Here is a 21,352-nt window from a genome sequence, read left to right on the forward strand (position 1 = left end):
TCTCATTTTATCCTCATCACAACCCTGGGAGGGGGGTACACAGGAGGCAGGCGGGACTTGGGAAGGTTAAGTAACTCACCCAAGTTCTAACAGCTGGTTTCTGGTAGGTCCACTCACCGTTCCCATCACATCTCCAGCACCGTACTTACTCTGCCCTCTGCTCACTGTCTCCCCTTGCTCTGAGCCAAGACCATGCTTTCCTTCAAGGTCCAGACCTAGCCCTTCTCCCCAAGGCACCCTGGTGTTTCTGTCACCTTGGAAGTCCTAAGGCGTCTGTAGCATCCATCTGGCGTTTTTAAGTATTTTATTACGTTTTTAAAATGCATATTCTTGCTTCCATGCTGTATAGTAAGCTCCTTGAGAGCACAGACAGTGCCTCAACCGTCTTTGTGACCCCCACGGCCAACACAAGGTCTCACCCATCGTAGACAGTGGTTGGAAGGCCATCTCGGTGGAGCTACCTGTACAGTCCACCAACGTGCCAAGGAGTGATGACCATATTCATGATGGTGACTAAGAGTCTGTAAGAAAATGGTAAGTTGAGAAAAATGTAAGTGAAATGACCGATAAGGCATGACTATCCAAAATATATAAACATACCACTCAACATCAAGACAAAACAAAAAAGCTGATATTTAAAAATGGGCAAAAGACCTGAATAGACATTTTTTCAAAGAGGTCGTGCAGATGGCCAGCAGCCACAGCAAAAGAGACTCAACCTTGCTGATCATTCAGTTCAGTTCAGTTCAGTCGCTCAGTCATGTCCGACTCTTTGTGACCCCATGAATCGCAGCACGCCAGGCCTCCCTGTCCATCACAAACTCCCGGAGTTTACTCAAACTCGTGTCCATCGAGTCAGTGATGCCATCCAGCCATCTCATCCTCTGTCGTCCCCTTCTCCTCCTGCCCCCAATCCCTCCCAGAATCAGGGTCTTTTCCAATGAGTCAACTCTTCACATGAGGTGGCCAAAGTATTGGAGTTTCAGCTTCAGCATCAGTCCTTCCAATGAACACCCAGGACTGATCTCCTTTAGGATGGACTGGTTGAGGGAACTGCAAATCAAAATCACAATGAGATATCACTTCCCATCTGTTAGAACGGCTATTACCAAAAAGACCACACATAACAAATGTTGGTGAGGTTGTGGAGAAAAGGGAACCCTTGTACACTGTTGCTGGAAATGCAAATTGGTACAGCCACTGTGGAAAAAAGCATAGACGTTTCTCAAAGAACTAAAACTAGAGCTACCCCAAAACCCAGCAATTCCACTTCTGGGCGTCTATCCGGAAAAAAAAATAAAACCAAAAACACTAATTCAAAAAGATATAGGCACCCTAATGTTCATAGTAGCATTACTTGTAAATATCCCACCCTAGGGATGACTTAAGAGGGAATATGGGTTTCCCTGGTGGGTCAGTGGTAAGCAATCCGCTTGCCAATGCAGGAGACGCAGGAGACGTGGGTTCAACACCTGGGTTGGGAAGATCCCCTGGAGGAGGGCATGGTGACCTACTCCAGTATTTTTGCTGGGAGAATTTCTTCGGCAGAGGAGGCTGGTGGGCTCCAGTCCTTGGGTATGCAAAGAGTCTGACACGACTGAGCGACTGAGCACACAAGAGGTAATATATGCAGATAAGCAGTTGTTATTTAGTCAGTACACTTAATCCGACTCTGTTGCGACCCCAGACTGTAGTCTGCCAGGCTCCTCGGTCCATGGAATTCTCCAGGCAAGAACACTGGAGTGGGTTGCCATTTCCTTCTCCAGGGGATCTTCCTAATCCAGAGATCGAACCTGTCTCCTGCATTGCAGGCAGATTCTTTACCACTGAGACACCAGGGAAGCCCAATATATGCAGAGTCCCAGTCAAAACTATACTATGTGTGTTTGTATATTGTTATGTTTATGTGCTCATAAATTCATTCATATGAGTTAAGACAGTCTCTTGGCCTATTGCTGAGTAGATGTCTGAGGAAAGGCTGTGCTGGGCTGGGCTTGGTCGCTCAGTTGTGTCCGACTCTGCCCCATGGACTGTAGCCGGCCAGACTCCTTTGTCCATGGGGATTCTCTAGGCAAAATACTGCAGGAGGTTGCCATGCCCTTCTCCAGGGGATCTTCCCAACTCAGGGATTGAACCCCGTTCTCTGGCATTGCAGGCAGATTCTTTACTGTCTGAGCCATGAGAGAAGCCCCTGAGGGGAGGGAAGACAACCTGTCCTGTCATCTCTGTGGGTAAAGATCAGGGCTGATTCTGATCCTGCTGAACTTTCTTGGGGAGTGAAAATAAGTAACAGTATAAAGTGTAAAGATCTGGTAGGGTGAATGGTTTTGTTAGATGCAAATACAGCAATAATAAAACCGAGGAAGAGACAGAGCTAGTTTTTGTGAGAAAGAGAGTAGCAGAGTTAATAGAAACTAGCTTTCGATATCGGAGAAGGCAATGGCGCCCCACTCCAGTACTCTTGCCTGGAAAATCCCATGGATGAAGGAGCCTGGTAAGCTGCAGTCCACGGGGTAGAGAAGAGTCGGACACGACTGAGCGACTTCACTTTCACTTTTCACTTTCATGCATTGGAGAAGGGAATGGCAACCCACTGGAGAATCCTGGGACGGGGGAGCCTGGTGGGCTGCCGTCTATGGGGTCGCACAGAGTCGGACACGACCGAAGCGACTTAGCAGCAGCAGCAGCAGGGATACGTAGTTCCCCCTCCCGCTGCTTCCCACCAGCTAACCCAGAATAGTGAGAAAGACCTGGAAAGGCGGGAGTGAGCCCCAACCTATGCTTTGGAGGGTTCTCCGCTGGGCGGCGCGGCTCCTCCGCGTTCCTGCTTCGGGCTCCCTCAACGCTGGGGCGCTGGCACTGGCCGCGCGCAGAACCCACCAGGCTTCAGAGGGGGCGGCACCGGCAGTGGCTTAGCAGACAGACTGAAGTGCAGAAAGAACTGAAGCCGGGAGCAATCGGCAACTTCCCTGGATTCCTGAGAGCCCAGCAAGAACCGAGAAGAGGTGAAAGTCTCGGGCTGCCGGGGAGGGAAACTGAAAGATCCGGGAGTGGGGTTCTGTAGACCGTAACGCGACAGACTTCACACTTGCGGTTATATTTTACAGTCAGCCTTGGGGTTACTGAAGCTTCTTCTCAGATGTACTGGAAGAGAGCTCGCTGTCCCCAGAGAAAAATGGCCTGATACGGTCAAAGCGAATGCAGTATCATATTATTACTCTGGAACAAAATAAATAGAATGGCATGCCTTATATTTCTATCAGGCTTTTGTTTTGGGGGACATTTCAGTACAAAACACTTAGCCAGCATTATCTTATTGCTTGACCATGCTTCTTTTGTAAAAACAAAAACAAAAAAACCCTTAGAATATTCAAAACCTATGTCTTGCTTACAGGAAAGACTTAAGAAAGAACGCTTGTCGGGAATGGAAAGTCAGTTGCTAAATGAAAGAGCCCCCCACCCCACCCCCACCCAAGGAAGGATTGCAACAGAGCTCCCAGGCCCCTCTGCACTCTCCCCACTGAGCCCATGCGGGCCCCATTCTGGAATCTCCCGAGGGAGGGCTTTTTCTGAGCCAGGCTGCTCAAGCTGGAGCCAGAAAGGGAATCACACCTTAGGTGGCAGCTGTCGCTCCAAACAGATTTTTTTGCCTTGTGTTGTGAGTGGGTCTCCAACTTCTCCTTGCCTTTTGAGCCACTGTGAAGTCCCCACACGATGTTCACTGTAAATCGATGGGTTCCGTGGAGGTGACAGTTTATTGGTGTCTGACTCAAGGACCTCAGGAGATGAGAGGCTAACCCCTTCTCCAAATCCAGAGCTGGTAGAAAGAATGCCAGCCTGGAAATCAAGTGCTAGGCACTGCTCAAGGGCCTCTCTGATCCTGTCTCCTGATCTCTCCCTGTTCCCCCAAACGAGGAAAACCGGCATCAGCTATAGAACCCGCAAGAAATAGAATTCCATGATGTCAGAAGAGAATTAAAGTAATTCTTCAAATTTGTTCAAACGGATATATTACATCTCCTCTCTTGGAACCCATAACTAGAGAACTATGACCCTTGTCTTTCAAAAAAAAGATAAAAAAAAGAAAGGAGGACAGTAGGTCCGGAGCCACCCAGGCAATGTCTGAGCTGCCAGACAGTCCAACCCTTCAATCTCCTCATGTGACTCCAAGCTGAAGCCTAATGTCTGACTCCTGTCACATGTTTACTGAAAAGTGCACTCAGATTTTCTGCACAAAAAATGAGTAAATTCATGGCTATGGAGGTAATAGAACTATGTTCTTTTCCCTCCCTGCTTGCTAGTTCTAGTGTCATAATGTCATAAGGCAGTGATAAAAAGCGCATTCTGATCCTCTTAAGTTTGAGCTTGGAAAAATAAATAAATGTGAATAAAAATTGGGCCACTCTCTTCACTCTGTATCAAAGCCCTGTGGAATCAATATCACCACACCAAGCCCTACTGAAATCAATGGAGTAAGCTCCTGAATTCATTTCCATGGGACTTAGCGTTGTAAAAATAATTGGATTGTGCAGCTCTCCAATACTCCTTTCAAGAAATAGAGAAAATGTGGCTTTGCTGGGGTGGGGGGTGGTGTGAAAACTCATCGAAGTGCTGGTAGGTTTCACCCTGCGTTCGGTATTGTCTGGTCAAGAGGAGCTATAATCAAGTCTCGAATGAGCCTAGCAGCACTACCCTCAATGAGGTGTTTAAAACTGCCTTGCCTAGTGAGAATGAAAACACTTCTTTTGTTCCCATCTTCAAAATTAACTGCATGGTATTACCACTATCAATGAGGTGTTTAACATCAAAATTGCCTTCCCTGGTGAGAAGAAAAACACTTACTTTGTTTCCTTCCTTAAAATTAATTGAGGTTTTTAAAAACTCATCTTTATTCAACCAACATTTGTATAGAAGGGGAGATGGGAAGAAGATGGGATTTTTAAGTGTTGCCTTTGGTAGCCCATCAAAGGCTTCCAGCACATCCTTTCTGTTTAGAACACTTGCTGAACACTTTTCTGCCCCTCAGCTTTATCCCTACCCCAATTATATATTATAACATTGGTCTCATTGGTATGATCCTTGGTAGGGAGTTAATAGGTACTTGCTAGAATGAAAGAATGAAGGATTGAATCCATTGACCCAGATATTCCTTATAAGCTTGCGGATTTTTCCACACTACTACTATACTTATTCAGCAGGGTTAAATAAATTGCTGATTAAAAATTTAAAAGTAGTCTCTAACATTAACATCTGAGGGGTCTTGGTAGATAGGTCAAGGGGAGCCTTACTGACTGAAACTGTCTGCCCTGACCAGGCAAGATAGTAACCAGTTGTATGAGTTATTTTACAACAGGAGGTCCTGGTGAGGAGTGCAGAACTAACAAGCTACCACCAAACTGAAGAATTCGGGAAGGGTCAAGAGGAGAGAGGAGACGCCAGTCCCTGTCCTACCAACCTCCCAGAATCCTCCTCACTGGAATCCATCTTGGCTGAGCAATATGCACACACCCAGGGAGGACCCTGAGTCAGAATGATTGGCCAGAGACAACCGGGAAGCTAATCCTACCACCATAAAACCTGAAACTGGACCCACATGGTAGAACAGTCCTCCTGGGTTCCCTTACCCTCCTGCCTTCCACTCGGGTTCCCCTTCCCAACAAAGCCTCTTGATTTGTCAGTACATGTGTCTCCTTGGACAATTCATTTTCGAGTGTTAGACAAGAGCCCACTGTCAGGCTCTGGAAGGGGGCCCCCTTCCTGCACCAGATATAGCTAAAGATGCTTCCTTTGCCCATTTTCCTCAGGAGTTCCAGAAGTGGCTCTGACTTCTGTTACCATTTGGCCAGTTTGTGATGGGGGGTGGGAGGTGGGTAGTTGTGGTCCCTGCCTTTTGCAAGTTGCAGCAGAATGTAGAAGGCAAAAGAAGTATTATCAACGTGATCTCATTTATTCCTTATAATTCATATGTACCATTATCCTTGTTTTATTTTTTTTTTTTTCCAGTGGGTTTTGTCATACATTGATATGAATCAGCCATGGATTTACATGTATTCCCAATCCCGATCCCCCCTCCCACCTCCCTCTCCACCCGATTCCTCTGGGTCTTCCCAGTGCACCAGGCCGGAGCACTTGTCTCATGCATCCCACCTGGGCTGGTGATCTGTTTCACCATAGATAGTATACATGCTGTTCTTTTGAAATATCCCACCCTTATCCTTGTTTTAAAATTAAGAAAACAAAGACTTGGGGCTTCCCTGGTGGCTCAGTAGTAAAGAATCCAGCTGTCAATGCAGGAGACACCGATTCGATCCCTGCTCTGGAAAGATCCCTTATTCCTCGGAGCAACTAAGCCCATGCTCCACAACTACTGAGCCCGTGCTCTAGAGCCTGGGAACCACAACTACTGAACCCATGTACACAACTACCGAAGCCCCTGCCCTAGAGCCTGCGCTCCCCTGGAGAAGCCACGGCAGTGAGAAGTCCGAGAACTACAGCTAAAGAGTAGCCCTTGCTTGCCGCAATTAGAGAAAGCCCTCACAGCAACGAAGACCCAGCACAGCCATAAAAAAAATTAATAAAAATGCTTTAAAAAAAGAAAACAAAGACTTGCTGAAGTTAAACAATTTGCCCAAGGCGGCCATGGCGATATATAATGGGGCCAGAATTCAACCCCAGGAATGTCCTATCGCCAAATGGTTGTTCTTAACCACTAAGTTAGGCGAAGTACCAGCCTCTCATTTGGCATCCTGGATCCCTCCAGGAACGTACCTTTCTACTTCCTCCCCTGCCCATGGTTTCAAGGCAACCACGCATTCATGTATTGGAGCCCAGGGGATAATGAAGCACACATTTCAATGGTTCCTCTTCCTAGTTGTCAAATTGCCCAAGAATTAAGTGGAATACTGCTGTCCTATTTTAGTGCCTGGACTTAGCAAGTGTTGATTTAGTTCCTAATTCTTTTCAGCCACTACACCTTGACAGTTAATCAGAATGAATTAGACTTCACCAAGGAGCAATGGCAACCCACTCCTGTATACTTGCCTGGGAACTTCCACATACAGAGGAGCTACAGTCTGTGGGGTCGCAGAAAGTCGAACATGACTGAGCACTTAGCAGCAGGGAGCAATACATGACGGGGACAGCGTCCTAGACCAAAAGTCACCAGGCCGACAGTTTTCCCTAGGTTCTCATTCCTGCTTTCCCATTAACCCACTGCTTGACCTTGGGGAATTATTCAACCACTCTCACCTTCAGCTTCCTCACGTATGAAATAAACATGATCTCATCATTCCCTTCTGGTGCTAACTTTCCATGATTCCAAAGAGCCAGGATCAAGTTTATTATTTTATGAGAGCTTGACCTGTGCTTCTTCAAGTACCAACTCTTGTCTGATCTCTATCTGTATCTCACTCCTAGCTTTAAACCTAAGGATAAGGCACAAGGAAAGACGGTCACAAACGTATGGGAGAGTACAGGTAATAATGACCTCCTCTTATCAGCATTAGGAAGAACATGAGGACTAAAAAGATGGAATTGTTTTCCGGAAGGATCTATATACTCTTTTGTCCATAGGATTCTCCAGGCAAGAATACTGGAGTGGATTGCCATTTCCTCCTCCAGGGGATCTTACTGACCCAGGGATCAAGCCTGCATCTCTTTGTCTCCTGCATTGGCAGGTGGGTTCTTTACCACTAGCACTACCTGGGAGGCTCGGTATTACGTAAGGAACTATACTAACTGCTATGAAAAGGTTTTATCGCTTTGGCTAAAATGTGGAGGAAAGGAAGTACTCTTATAAAAGGGCTTCCCCAGTAGGATTGTCTTGTGCCATCTGAAACTATTATCATCCTTTCTTTAAAATATTTTCTGGTATTTGATGATCGTACAGTGCATACAGCTGTTACTCCCACTTTTTTGAGTGTGAATTCTTTATTTATTGATTTTGTTATTTCCCTTGCATGATATTGATCCTACTCAGATGTTTTATTGTTCTCAGGGTGGACACATGACTCAGACCTGCACAACCTGAATACTTCACATTCCTGGCTAGACTGTTTGAGGAATAAAAATATGACTCAACAGAATGAATGAATTCCCAAAAGGACCTCTGGATGATCACAGAAACTACCAGGAAAGGCTCTTTCCAAAGGTTTTGCTGAGCTCTGGCAGATGTACACGCTATGGGCCGCTGGAAACCATCTTGCCATTATGCAAAAGGAGCTTATCTGAGATTGAGGCTAACACAGAGAAAGCAAAGTCTAGAGATGAAAAGAAACAGGCTTCCTGATTACATTGAGTACCTGAATCCCAAAAGTCTACTTCTTGAAATGTCGGTAATAAAGCCAATAAATTCCCCTTTTTTGTTTAAGCAGAAGCTGTTTTAACTCATAATTATTTTTGTCACGTGCAACTAAAATTAATCAAACTAGAATTTGTGAACCCATAGAGGAAGCCCACAGTTACCCCACTTCTTCACATCAATAGATACCCAAGAGGCCCTTCTAAAATTGAGGTTATTGGTATGCCACAGGAAAAGAAAGCAGAGTGCTATCATGTCTTATCTGACTTTCCTCTTATATGCTGATTTTTAGAAACTAACCCTCATGAAAGATGTAACTTCACAATCCTATTTAATTCTCACAGCAGCAAACACATTTACTGACATGTATTAATGTCGAGGCTTAATGCAAAAACAAAATGGCACAGATCCTACAGGAACACTTTAGAATTCTCTACCTGCTGCCGGTGCACCACTAGGGCTTAGATTTTCTCTTCAAGCTAGATTTTTCTGAATGTCCAAATATCTGCTATGTGGCCTCTGCCCCAGAATGTCCTTACCTTACATGGGAATCAAGAGCTAACCATATAAAGCTGAGAGATTACGAAATTAAAGATTAAATATAATATTTAATGTGTGACAGGTGGCCAACAGAAGAACACTAAATATATAAAAAACACTGGGCGAGGGAAGAGACTGTGTAAGTGATACAAATTTATCATCTTTCACATTCAGAAGTGAAATGAAATGCATAAAGTTGAAAAATCAAGAAATAATGTAAGTTTGGGCTTCCCAGGTGGCACTAGAGATACAGAATCCACCTGCCAATGCAGGAGATGCGGTTTCCTTCCCTGGGTTGGGAAGATCCCAGTATTCTTGCCTGGAGAATTCCATGGACAGAGGAGCCTATCAGGCTACAGTCCATGGAGTCACAAAGAGTCATCAGACATGACTGAGCGCGCACATACACACACACACCCCCACACAATGTAAGCATATTATGTGCAGTTATGAAAATAGCCACCCAAAGAAACCAAGAAAGAGACAGATATTAATGATAATCTCTCTAGAGGGCGACCAGGCTGAGAAGGGAGGAATGTTTTCACTTTCAATTCTCTTTAGACATTTCCTTTTTGTATGTATGTATGTATAATTTACAATTTTAAAAAAATTGACCAGAACTTACCTGTTTATCTAGGCAGCTTGCTCCCTGTTCTCCAAAATGTCCATTTCAAGCATTCTCTACTCCATCACACAGACTCCATCTCACCTCCCGTCTCCAATCTTTACAAACTTTTTTTTTCTTTTAAAATGGAGGCAAGGTTTCTCCATCTACCTGAGGTTAATCTCTCCTCCTCCATGTTGGATCCCAGACCCTCTGACTTCTTCAGAAATTTTCTTTTAACCCACTTTTCGACAGTATCCTCAAATCCTCTCTCCTTTAGCTCCTCCCAGTCAGCTGGTACACATACTGAAGCTACTCTCATCTTAAATTTAAAAACTGCCTGGATCCATGACCCTCTCTAGCTTCCTCTCTCTTCTCTCTTTCACAGCCAATGTCTCCGCTTCCTACTCCTGAGGTTACTCCAAGACAGAGTCTGCCTCCATCACTCCACCAAAACTAATTTTGCTAAGCCAGTGGTTCTAGTCTCTAATGTGTGCGTTCTGTGTGCTCTGTCATGTCAGACTATTTGTGACCCCATGGTCTTTAGCCCACCAGGTTTCTCTGTCCATGGGATTTTCCCGGCAAGAATACTGGAGTAGGGATCGAATCCATGTCTCCTGCATTGGCAGGCAGATTCTTTACCACTGAGCCTCCTGGGAAGCCATAGGATCATTAATACCAGTATTCCTCTTACTTGATTTCTCCACAGGGTTGACCTAAAACAATAAAACAGTCAGTTATTTTCCTAGTAGAAATGGATTTACTCAGGCACAGCAAAGAATCGCAATTTAGAACATGCAAATCCACAGAAAAAATAAGCAAGTCCAAAAACCGAAGGAGAGGAGGGCTGTTTTATAGAGGAGAAGGAATTGGGTGGGGCTAGTATAAACAAAGAGTCCATTGGAGAAAACTGGGAGTTTGAAGTGTAGTGGCTTTTTAAAAATTTTATTTTTAATTGACGGATAATTGTGTTACAGTATTGTGTTGGTTTCTACCAAACATCAACATGAATTAGCCACAGGTTTACCCATGTCCCCTCCCACTTGAACATTCCTCCCACCTCCTTCCCATTCCACCCCTCTAGGTTATTACCGAGCCTCCTGGCTTGAGTTCCTTGGCTGATTTTCAGTCTCTCATTGACTAGGTTGTTGCCTGGGGAGGAGAAATTCATCCCCCAGCTGGGTTGTAAAGTAATAGCCTGCTTCCTGTTGAAGATGCAAAGACACTTGTTTTCTTACTGGGTCAGCAATTGACCTTGAGTGTATCGGCTTGAGCACACTCCCTTCTGGCCTCCCCACTTCATCTTATTTATTTATTTATTTTTTTAAGGGACTGGTGGGATGGCAACACTTTATTAGGCTGGGCCAGCCAGGAAGCAAAGTGGACTGAGCCGATGCACGCCCAGCATCTGTGGGGGATGGGCTCCAGGGCCCAACCCTGGTCTCAGTGCTCCCCACTCAGGGCTGCACCTTAGGTCTGGAAGTGTTCGTGGGCTGATATGTGAGCAGTCTCAGGGACATGGTGTCCATGGGCCACCTCTAGCCCCGGCTGCTGGGTGATCGCCACGGTGTGGTCATTAGCGAGCTGCAAGGAGGCCAGCATGGAGCGACACACTTCAAAAGCAGGCTGGCCTGCCAGCAGCTTTGCAAAAGGCTGCCGGTGGTTGAGTGAGCTGAACCTCGAGACCACCTGGTCCCCACAGGGTGGATGTCAAAGGGCACGTGCTCCTACTCCTGGAGCAGGCTCTGGATGGTGTCCTCCCAGTCCCGGACGTGCTGTTTCAGCTGTGTCTCCTGGATGAGCTCCTGCTTCGAGGTGGTGACGAAGAGCTCCACGTTCTTTTGGACCAGCTCTTCACAGCGCAGGGACACTGGCATGGCTGCCGCTTCCGTGTCTGCGTCTTCCCCAGGCTCTGTGGAAGTCCTCTGCTGCTCCCGGGTCTTCGGCGGAGTCCTTCCGGCAGCCTTCCTCCACAGGCTACGGAGGTGGAGCCGTTGGAGGTGGCGCTGCTCAGCCGCCTTCCTTCCTCTGCAGCTTCTGGAGTGTCTCCAGCTGCTCCCTCACATGCTTCCAGCACAGAACCTCCATGGCTGCGAAGGAAGGGCCCTTTCGCCAGGGCCTCCTGCTGTCGGCGTGGTCAGCATAGGCGGCCGGGTACCACTGGTGGAAGTTCTGCAGCTTGACGGCATCCTTCCACTTACGCTTCTGTCCTGGCGCCTCCTCCACGCGGGGGGCACGGAGTAGGGCCTCCCTTTCCTGAAGGGCTCGGAATACAGGGAGTCGAAAGGCTCCAGGCCCTGCCAGGGGCCTGGGGTCTCCTTCAGGCAGGATGCAGGCTCCAAGGCCTCCTTCCGCTCCCGGAGTGGGCAGCAGTCGGCTCTGGGCTCCTGGGGCTCGATGGGGACCTCAGGGGCTGAGGCCTCAGCAGGCTCCGCGGTCCGCTCTGCATTCTCTTCAGCCTCTTCCGCACCCCCGCTTCTGGGCACCGGGCCCTCTGGAGAGGCGCCTGGCTCCTGGGAGATGCTGAGCACCGGGCCGGGACTCCCACACGCAGAGTCTTCCATGAGCTGCTCCTCAACCCTACCAGGCTCCTGCTGGTTCCTTGGCGTCAGTGCCTCCATGAGGGACACTCCCACCGGCTCCAACAAGAACGTTATTGTTGGGGAGGGATTCATCCTAAAATCCTCGCCCTGCCGGCTGTGCAGGGGGTTACTATTCATCTCGTCGGGGGCTACCGGGGCATCGGGCAGGAGGCGGATGGGGGTCTCACTCGGGACCTGGTCACCCCTGAGAGCCGCGTTAACACAGGAGTCAGAGAGGTCGTCCACCGACGGGAACTTACGCGCCGCCTCCTGGGGGGCCCTAGAGCTGGTCTCCCCAACGGTCCCATCTTCCGGCTCAGAGAAGGGCTGTTTGGCCCGCTTCTTGTTAGAGATGAAGTCGAGATCCTGGTGGGCCGGGGAGTAAAGGTAGTCCGCCTTCTGACTGTAGATAACAAGCAGAGCCCCGCATCAACTGTGCTGCCTCAGTGAAGTTCATTGTGGTTTGGCCTCTGTCAAAAGAAAGGCAGATCTGGTCCAGCTCCTCGAGTTATTCGCCCAGCTGGGCCGCCACGTCCACCTCCCAGTTTCTGCTGAGGTAGCGGGTGGGTGGCAGGAGGTGGGCGAAGAAGCGCCCCAATGCCCTCCATGTTCGGGAGGGGCTCGATCAGCCCGGGATCGCAGCGCCGGCTTCTTCGAGAGGGGCCAGCGTGCTCAGCCCGCCACTAGTTCTGGAGCCATTTTCCTCCACTCCATTTTAAATGAAGTTTCTCTTTATTAGTTCACAGAACAGCTTCTGACACAGGGGACTATGCTCTTCTTAAAACATTCTCGTCATTGACTTTCAGGACACACACACATCACCACTGTGATTATGTTATCAAAAGCTCGGCCTCCCGGTACACCAATGCTGAATCAAATCCTGGAAACAGAGTTTTGGGAGAAGTAAAAAAGGGTAGATAGCTTTATTGCTTTACCAGGCAAAGGGAGACAGATTAGACTTCTGCCTCGAAAAACTGTGTCTCAATCCTGGAGAACTTGCTGAGGGGGTTGAACAGGAGTTCAAAAGGTGGGGGGGGGGGGGGGGGGGGGGGGGTGGAGGTCTCTGACAAGATTAGGGCCTGAGCACCGTTTGTGTGTGGGTGTGTTAGTTGCTCAGGCTCCTCTGTACATGGGATTCTCCAGGCAAGAATACTGGAGTGGGTTGTCATGCCCTTCTCCAGGGGATTTCCCAACCCAGGGATGGAACCCGGGTCTCCTGCATTGCAGGCAGATTCTTTACCGTCTGAGCCCCCAGGGAAGCCCTTAATCTTGTCTGACGTGGTGGCCTCCTAATCTTAATAAGTTTGTCTGATCCCTTTAATCTCAAGTCAGGTGATTTCTTGATCTTCTCTGTGCTCACTTCTCTCCTAAAGGCCAGCCCAACCTCATTCAAGGGCACTAGTGGACTGTCTTTTTCCAAAGGTCCAGGTAGAGCCTCCAAGCCAGGCTTTAACAATATGTGAACCGTGAACTTCCAGATGTTCAAGCTGGTTTTAGAAAAGGCAGAGGAACCAGAGATCAAATTGCCAACATCCGCTGGATCATCGAAAAAGCAAGAGAGTTCCAGAAGATCATCTATTTCTGCTTCATTGACTATGCCAAAGCCTTTGTGTGGATCACAATAAACTGTGGAAAATTCTGAAAGAGATGGGAATACCAGACCACCTGACCTGCCTCCTGAGAAATCTGTACACAGGTCGGGAAGCAACAGTTAGAACTGGACATTGAACAACAGACTGGTTCCAAATAGGAAAAGGAATACGTCAAGGCTGTATATTGTCACCCTGCTTATTTAACTTATATGCAGAGAAATGAAATTTATATATATATTTATATATATATATCTTATATATATATATATAAGAAATTTAACTTATATCATGAGAAATGCTGGGCTAGAGGAAGCACAAGCTGGAATCAAGATTGCTGGGAGAAAAATCAATAACCTCAGATATGCAGATGACACCACCCTTATGGCAGAAAGTGAAGAACTAAAGAGCCTCTTGGTTTTTCCTTTGATGAATTGTCTGGCATGGGGGAGATAGCAAGTATGATTCCACACCTAGATGATATCTGGACATTATTATTTTTATTTAAAATTTATTGGAATGTAATTGCATTACAATGTTGTGTTAGTTTCTCCTGTATAACCACGTGATTCAGCTATATGTATCCATGTGCCCCTCCCTCTTGAGCATCCCTCCGAGCCTCCCTCCCACACAGTTTCATCACAGAGCTCCACTGAGCCCCCGTGCCATACAACCTCTCCTTCCCCCGTGAGTTCACAAGTCCATTCTCTTGTCTGCATCTTTATTCCTGTCCTGCAAATAGGTTCATCAGTATCATTTTTCTAGAATCCATATCTATGCATTAATATATGCTATTTTTCTCTTCCTTTTAAAAAAATACGCAGATTCCACTTCGCCAAAGAGGCTAATGACTTACATTTAATGACTTCAAATTATGTGTGTGTGTGTGTGTGTATGTATATATAAACTTAGTCTAAGAAATAAAAATGACCTTTCAATGTTCCCAGCTATTCAAAAGTAAATTACTTTTATTTGTAATATAGAGAAAACATGATTGCTAGTTTGGGGTATTTAATAACTTAGTAAATTGAATTATTTGTGGTTTTCCTCAAATAACATAATTTCATATTAGCATTACTGTAGAGCGCTCACTCTCTAAGTCATGTCCTCCTCTTTGTGACCCCATGAACTGCAGCCCACAGGCTTCTCCTGTCGATGGGATATTCCAGGCAAGGATACTGGATATCTGGACATTTTAAACTAAGAATTATTATTATTATTATTATTTGCCCTGTAGCATTCCAGTCATGTTGTTTTGAAGGGCACTCAAATAGAGCCTGGATTTCAAAATTGATTGTTGAAATTATAATAAAAGCATTTTGGGGCTGAAAGCTGGTGTATTTGTTATTTGCAGGAGCCAGATGCTTGACCTAAAAAATATGTCTTTTTTTTTTTTTTTAAGGTTTACTTTGCATATGAAGATTCAGGGCATAGACCACGGACCACGAAGTTAAGAATAATAGCATATATCATACTAAAAAAAAAAAAAAATACCTTCTCACTATAAGGAGACAAAATACTGGAGGAGAGGAAGGAAGGATTCAGAGAGAAAAGGAGAGAAGGGAATTTGTGAAAACCAATGACGGTAGGGTGGGCTGAGGGGGAGAAATTGCCGGCTCTGCCTCAGTTTAGTTCCGTTCAGTCGCTCAGTCGAGTGGGACTCTTTGCGACCCCACGAACTGCAGCACGCCAGGCCTCCCTGTCCATCACTGCCTTCCGGAGTTTACTCAAACTCATGCCCATCGAGTCGGTGATGCCATCCAACCATCTCAACACCGAATATTGGAAACATAAGCAAGTCGGGAGTAATGTTAAGTGTGGCCATTCTAAAATGGAAAAAAAATGTAAAGGAAAAAAAAAAGGCTCTAAGAGGGTAAAGTTGGGGCCGTGGACAAATGCACTTCTCCTTTCCGTCCAGCTAGGCATTACTGTTTGTAAATTTAAGGAAATACGGAGACAGAAGTTCCTAGTGCAGCGTTTGATATTGACCAAAAATCCACCCAGGAGCAAGCAGTACTGCCTGGGTTGAACTGCGGAAACCAAACCCAAATCTGCGGGGTCAGGGGTGGTTTCAAAGACTGGGCTCCACAGGGCAACATCGAACTGGATAAAAGTTATCATTGACCTTTATTAGCACAATTTAAGCGAATATGCACCTGCACATTCCTAAATGCCCCGAGACCCGAACGGCTTCAAAATGCCTCGCTTATCTATACTCGAAACGGCGCTGGTTGCTGTTTTCTTATAAGCAAAAGATGAAAGCGAGCTTTATTTTGGCCCTGCTCGAAACCAGCGTCCTGGGGCCGAGACGCCAGACCTCGCGTTGGGACAGCAACTCGAGTCCGCGGGGACGCGCGCCAGACGCGAGGACTCGGCCGGCCCCGCCCGGCCGCTCCGCATTCCCAGCAGCTCTCGGCCGCCCCCAGGAGCGGCGGGCCAGGCGCGGGAGCGAGGAAGCCGGAGCGCGCGGCGTCACAAAGCCGAACCGGAACGGGGAGGCGGGCGCCGAGGTCGAAGGTACCCCAGGCGAACCCACACGCGAACCGCTCTCTTGGGGCGGGAGGGGGGCGCCCACCTGCCCTCGCTCCGCCTCCCATCCCCCCGCTGCCGTCAGGGCCGCAGCGTCGCGGCAGCTCGCGCGCCGCAAAGCGTCCTGGGAGAGCCGGCTCGCGCCGGAAGGACGCGCGGGCGCTCGGCGGCGACGAGGTTATAAAAGGGAAGGAGCCGGCGGCGGGCGGAAGTGGGCGGTTCAGCTGCTCCCGGCGCTGTTGTTTGGTGTTTGGGCCTCTGGAGGGGCGTACTCTGGAGGGCTGCCGGTGCAGGCCGCAGTGACAGGGCCGCTCGCCCCGTACCCCCCGCCTGCCTCCCGGCTCAGAGTCCGCTCCCGGCCTCCGCGACCCGCAGGCCCAACATGGCGCAGGAGGTGTCGGAATACCTGAGCCAGAACCCGCGGGTGGCTGCCTGGGTGGAGGCGCTGCGCTGCGACGGCGAGACCGAGAAACACTGGCGCCACCGCCGAGAGTTCCTGCTCCGCAACGCCGGGGACCTGGCTCCCGCCGGCGGCGCTGCCCCCGCTCCCCGGGAGGAGGCCGCCGACGCCGAGAGCGGGACCCGCAAGCGGCAGCTGCAGCAGCTCATCTCCTTTTCCATGGCCTGGGCCAACCACGTCTTCCTCGGGTGCCGGTGAGTGAGCCCGCGTCCCCGAGCAGCTCTCCCGAGGCCCGGAGCCCTCGGCCGGGAGGGGGAGTGGTGAAGCGCGGGAATCCGCGGGACCTGCTGCCCTCTAAGGGCGAGAAGGGCGTCTCTTGGCCGAAGCCGACACGATTCACGGTCTGGAGGTGCCCCCGTAGCGTGCGGAGCTGCCATTGGTGTCGTTGGCGATGAGCTGACACCGCTTTTGGGGGGAGAGTGACACTAAATCTAAATTAGGTTTGTAAGAAAGGGCCCCGCCTCCCAGACCCTGGGCGTTTTTGTGTGAAGTTGCAGGAAACCGAAAGTTCCTGGCGGTTGGTTCAGTTTCTTGATTACTACCAGGAAATGCAGTTCCTGTGGCCTGCAGTTTTTGTACCCTAGAGGTGGCAGCGGAGCAAAAACACTTTCTGAAGCGTCTCTCCCTTCTTGTTACAGGTACCCTCAAAAAGTTATGGATAAAATACTTAGTATGGCTGAAGGCATCAAAGTGACAGATGCTCCAATCCATACCACAAGAGACGAACTGGTTGCCAAGGTGAAGAAAAGAGGGATATCGAGTAGCAATGGTTAGCAGATCATAGATGTGAACATACATAGGAGTTTAGAACTTAAGTTTGATGTAATTAGGAATTACCATTATTACTAATTTTTAATAAGTTACTTTTATAATGTTATTAATCAAGTTGGAATGTTAAGTTATGTGTTTATGTGCTTTAGGCTTTGAATTTGATAGTTTCCTTTGACTGCCATGAGATTTCGAAGTGTCAAATGTTGCCTATGCTGTTAATTTTTTAATGTTAGAAATTATGTTATTCAACGCTGTTTTAAGAATTAATGAAGTTATTTCACACTTTATAAAGAATCTACAAATCCTGAAGTAACTTCACCTTACCTTGTGCCTTTGTTTTAATATGTGTATCTGTCTTGTACATTTTGAGCTGATGTGTGTGTGTGAAGTAGACTTACATATCTGCTTTCCTTTTTTTCAGAAGGGGTAGAAGAGCCAGCCAAAAAACGATCCACAGAAGGAAAAAACAATTCTGCAGTTGAGCAAGATCGTCTGAAAATTGCTGCTAAAACAACAGCTCAGCAGGAGAGCAGCTCAGCCTGTTCGGGTTCCTCTTCCAAATCAGAGAGTGGTGGGAACTCAGCTCGGAGCTCCAGCACCCTGAGTCAGAATAGCAGCGCCACAAGTGATGGAGAGCGCGCAGTTGGCAGCCAGAGCAGCGGCAGCACTGCCTCTCAGGTGACAACGGTAGGGTCTGGAAAAGCTTCTGAACCGGAAGTTCCAGATAAACATAGTTCAGCATCATATGTTTCTTCATTGTTGAAATCCAGTGTGAATAGTCATGTAACCCAGTCCACTGATTCCAGACAACAAAGTGGATCGCCGAAAAAGAGTGCTTTGGAAGGCTCGTCCGCCTCAGCCTCTCAAAGCGTCTCAGAGATTGAGGTGCCGTTGTTGGGCTCCTCAGGAAGCTCAGAAGTAGAGTTGCCATTGTTGTCTTCTAAACCTAGTTCAGAGACAGCTTCCAGCGGGTTAACTTCTAAAGCCAGTTCAGAGGCAAGTGTTTCATCATCGGTTTCTAAAAACAGTTCATCATCAGGCACATCTTCACTAACCCCCAAGAGCAGCACCTCAGTGAACACAATGCTGACTTCCAAAAGTGCTTCGCAGGTAGCTGCGTCACTGTTAGCTTCCAAGAACAGCTCCCAGACCAGCAGCTCTCTGGTCTCCAAAAACACTGCCATAGCAAGTGTGTCCCAGCTGGCTTCTAAGAGTAGTTCTCAGACCAGCACAGCACAGCTGCCTTCCAAAAGTACTTCACAGTCTAGTGAAAGTTCTGTCAAGTTCTCTTGTTGCAAGTTAACCAACGAAGATGTGAAACAGAAACAACCTTTTTTCAATAGACTGTATAAAACAGTGGCATGGAAGTTGGTGGCTGTCGGTGGCTTTAGTCCCAACGTGAATCATGGCGAGCTCTTAAACGCAGCTATCGAAGCTCTGAAAGCCACACTGGATGTGTTTTTTGTCCCACTAAAAGAACTGGCAGATCTGCCTCAAAACAAGAGTTCTCAAGAAAGTATTGTTTGTGAATTGAGATGTAAGTCTGTGTATTTGGGCACTGGCTGTGGAAAAAGCAAAGAAAATGCTAAAGCAGTTGCATCAAGAGAAGCCTTGAAGTTATTTCTCAAGAAAAAGGTAGTGGTAAAAATATGTAAAAGGAAATACAGAGGCAGTGAAATAGAAGACTTAGTACTCCTCGATGAAGAATCAAGGCCTGTAAACTTGCCTCCAGCATTAAAACATCCTCAAGAATTACTGTAATATGTCCAAAATATCACTGTGTACATTATCTGGTATTTGAAGAGAAAAACTGGCTTACTTTTGTATATGAAACACAAGCTTTCACAAATTTTGTATTGCTTTTTTCCAGTTTTGCAGAAAATTTACATTCTAATTCTCTTCACACAGTGGAAGTTGTAAATAATTTGTGAATGACAGTATACATTAAAAGGTTTATGCATTAACGGCATACCAGTATGCTGTTTTATTTGCTGAAGAAAATACTGTCTTCTATTTTTGACACATTAGGTACGATGTGTAGTTCTGTAGTCTTGAAATTTTTGTACTACTTTGAATTTGGTGAAAAATGTATCAGTTGTCTACCATGCTTTTTTTTTTCTAGCTGAATAAACTTTCACATCAAAGAAAAGGGGACCATAGTATTTGAATGTCTGAAAGTCCGTGAAGCTTAAGGTTTAAAGAATGTTGCCTATGATACTGAACATGTCTGTTAAAGAATAAAAGAGAAAATAGTTGCCTCAGACTATTTTTATGAGAAGTTGTAAGCATTTTTTAGATATAAAGCAGTGTAAAATACTTGTTTATTTTATTCTGAAGTTGTTTGAAATTCACCATGATTTTGACCTCTGCAGATTCTTTAAGTGGGTTAATTTATGTTTTGAGGTAAACTACAATTTACCCTTTTTCTTAAAGACATAAATGTGGGTTTCTATATTAAGCATATTTTGTGACTACTATAATTAACGGATTGATTTGTTTAGATATTAAATGCTTTAAGCTATTTTACCTTTTCAAGAAGTTGTGGTTTTTTTGTTTTTTTTTTTCATTCCCAAAGTCAGAACCAATTCTTGCAAATAGGCTTCCTGTTACTAGTTGTTGTAAGTTACAACTGGGTAATTTTTCACAGCTTGATACAGTTTTCTATGGGTAGTAAGGTTAACAGTTTGCAAATCTAGAAGCAGAACCAGGTGTTTTTATTTTTGTTTACAAATCTCAGAAAAACACTGGGCAGGCAGTAGAAAAGCTAAGCTCAGCTCTTTAATGAGCGTGTTCAATTGAATTACATTTGTTGGTAATGAAGTCCTACTTCTGTGTCCTAGGTGATTCAGGTGGGATTACTCTCTGGCCGCCTTCTGGCTTTCTAAAACTGCTGCACTTTGACCATTGATGTGATAATGTACTGAGAAAAATCAGGACATGACCTTTTACCTGACAGTTGTGTTGGAGTAGGAAAATTGGACATAAATAGTAAAATATAAGTATGCAGAAGTTATTTCTATTTTATATTTTAGAAATAATAGAAGACTACATATATTTGAAATAATCATTTTTATTTCACTAGATAACTTTAAAATGATTCATTTTTGAGCATGTTAAATTGGATACTAAAGTTTAAAATCCATATTCTGTGAATGGGTTGCCTTTATATATTGTGAGGAGCAGAAACATGAGTGTTGTGAAAGCAGTTTTAATTACCTGTTTCCTCAGCTTGTAATTTGTGGGTCGGTGATTACAAGAATAAATTTCTGTAATGTACCTAAATTAGATGGTTTAATAATTGCCTAAATTGGCTAAATTTCAAGTTAATATAAAAGTTATTGAAAATGTTTTAAATTACAGTAAACTTTTTGTATGGTAGAACTGGAGGAAGCTGCTTAGTGTAAAAACATTAATTTATAAATACTTGCTATCACTTAAATTTAAAGAATCCCTGGTTTAAAAGAAATGCATATTTTACAGTTTTTCTTAATAGCATGGAGCAGAAGAAAAGAAGCTTTGGAATCTTATTCTTGAGATAGAATCTTGGCTCTGCCTCTTTAAGTAGGCATGTAACTGGGAATTCAACCTTTTAACTTCATCTGTAAAATAGATGAGCTGCCTCAGAACTGAGGGAATCAAGGTAATACAGGCAAAGCGCACCATAACTGAGGAATTGTATGTGTGTGCTCATTTTCTCAGAATCTAATGAGTAGCTTTTATCATTTGGCCCATTTTCAGATGAAGAAACTGAAAAAATAATTTGATCAAAGATCAAATTCAAGACCCTGTCTGATTCCAGAGTCCAAGCTCTCACTGTGTTTTATTGCTTAACGATCTTTCTCACTTCTCTAAAGACTAACATTTCTGAAAATTCCTCAGACTGGTTTCCTACTAGTTTTAAGTGACCACATCATTCCAAAGGCTCATTTCCTTGAACTGAGTCACTTTAGGAGCCCTAATGTTTGTACTGCTTCTCCT

General features: G+C 46.1%; 1 protein-coding gene and 1 pseudogene across 2 annotated transcripts; one reads left to right on the top strand and one right to left on the bottom strand.

Moving 5' to 3' along the window:
* Positions 1-10,742: 10,742 nt before the first annotated feature.
* On the bottom strand, positions 10,743-15,735 carry LOC122687764 (annotated as a pseudogene).
* A 610-nt stretch (positions 15,736-16,345) lies between these two features.
* LOC122687888 (CDKN2A interacting protein) lies at positions 16,346-19,909 on the top strand. Of its 2 annotated transcripts, none has more exons than XM_043893615.1 (3): positions 16,346-16,797; positions 17,242-17,341; positions 17,796-19,909. In XM_043893615.1, the coding sequence occupies exons 1-3, from the start codon at positions 16,526-16,528 to the stop codon at positions 17,802-17,804; spliced, it is 381 nt and encodes a 126-aa protein (XP_043749550.1). In that variant the 5' UTR covers positions 16,346-16,525; the 3' UTR covers positions 17,805-19,909. The 2 variants fall into 2 exon arrangements, with proteins under 2 accessions (XP_043749550.1, XP_043749549.1); XM_043893614.1 differs by having other exon boundaries at positions 16,353-16,797; positions 17,242-17,372.
* The last annotated feature ends 1,443 nt before the right edge of the window (positions 19,910-21,352 follow it).

This window comes from Cervus elaphus, chromosome 32 (assembly GCF_910594005.1).
Source record: "Cervus elaphus chromosome 32, mCerEla1.1, whole genome shotgun sequence".
NCBI lineage: Eukaryota > Metazoa > Chordata > Mammalia > Artiodactyla > Cervidae > Cervus > Cervus elaphus.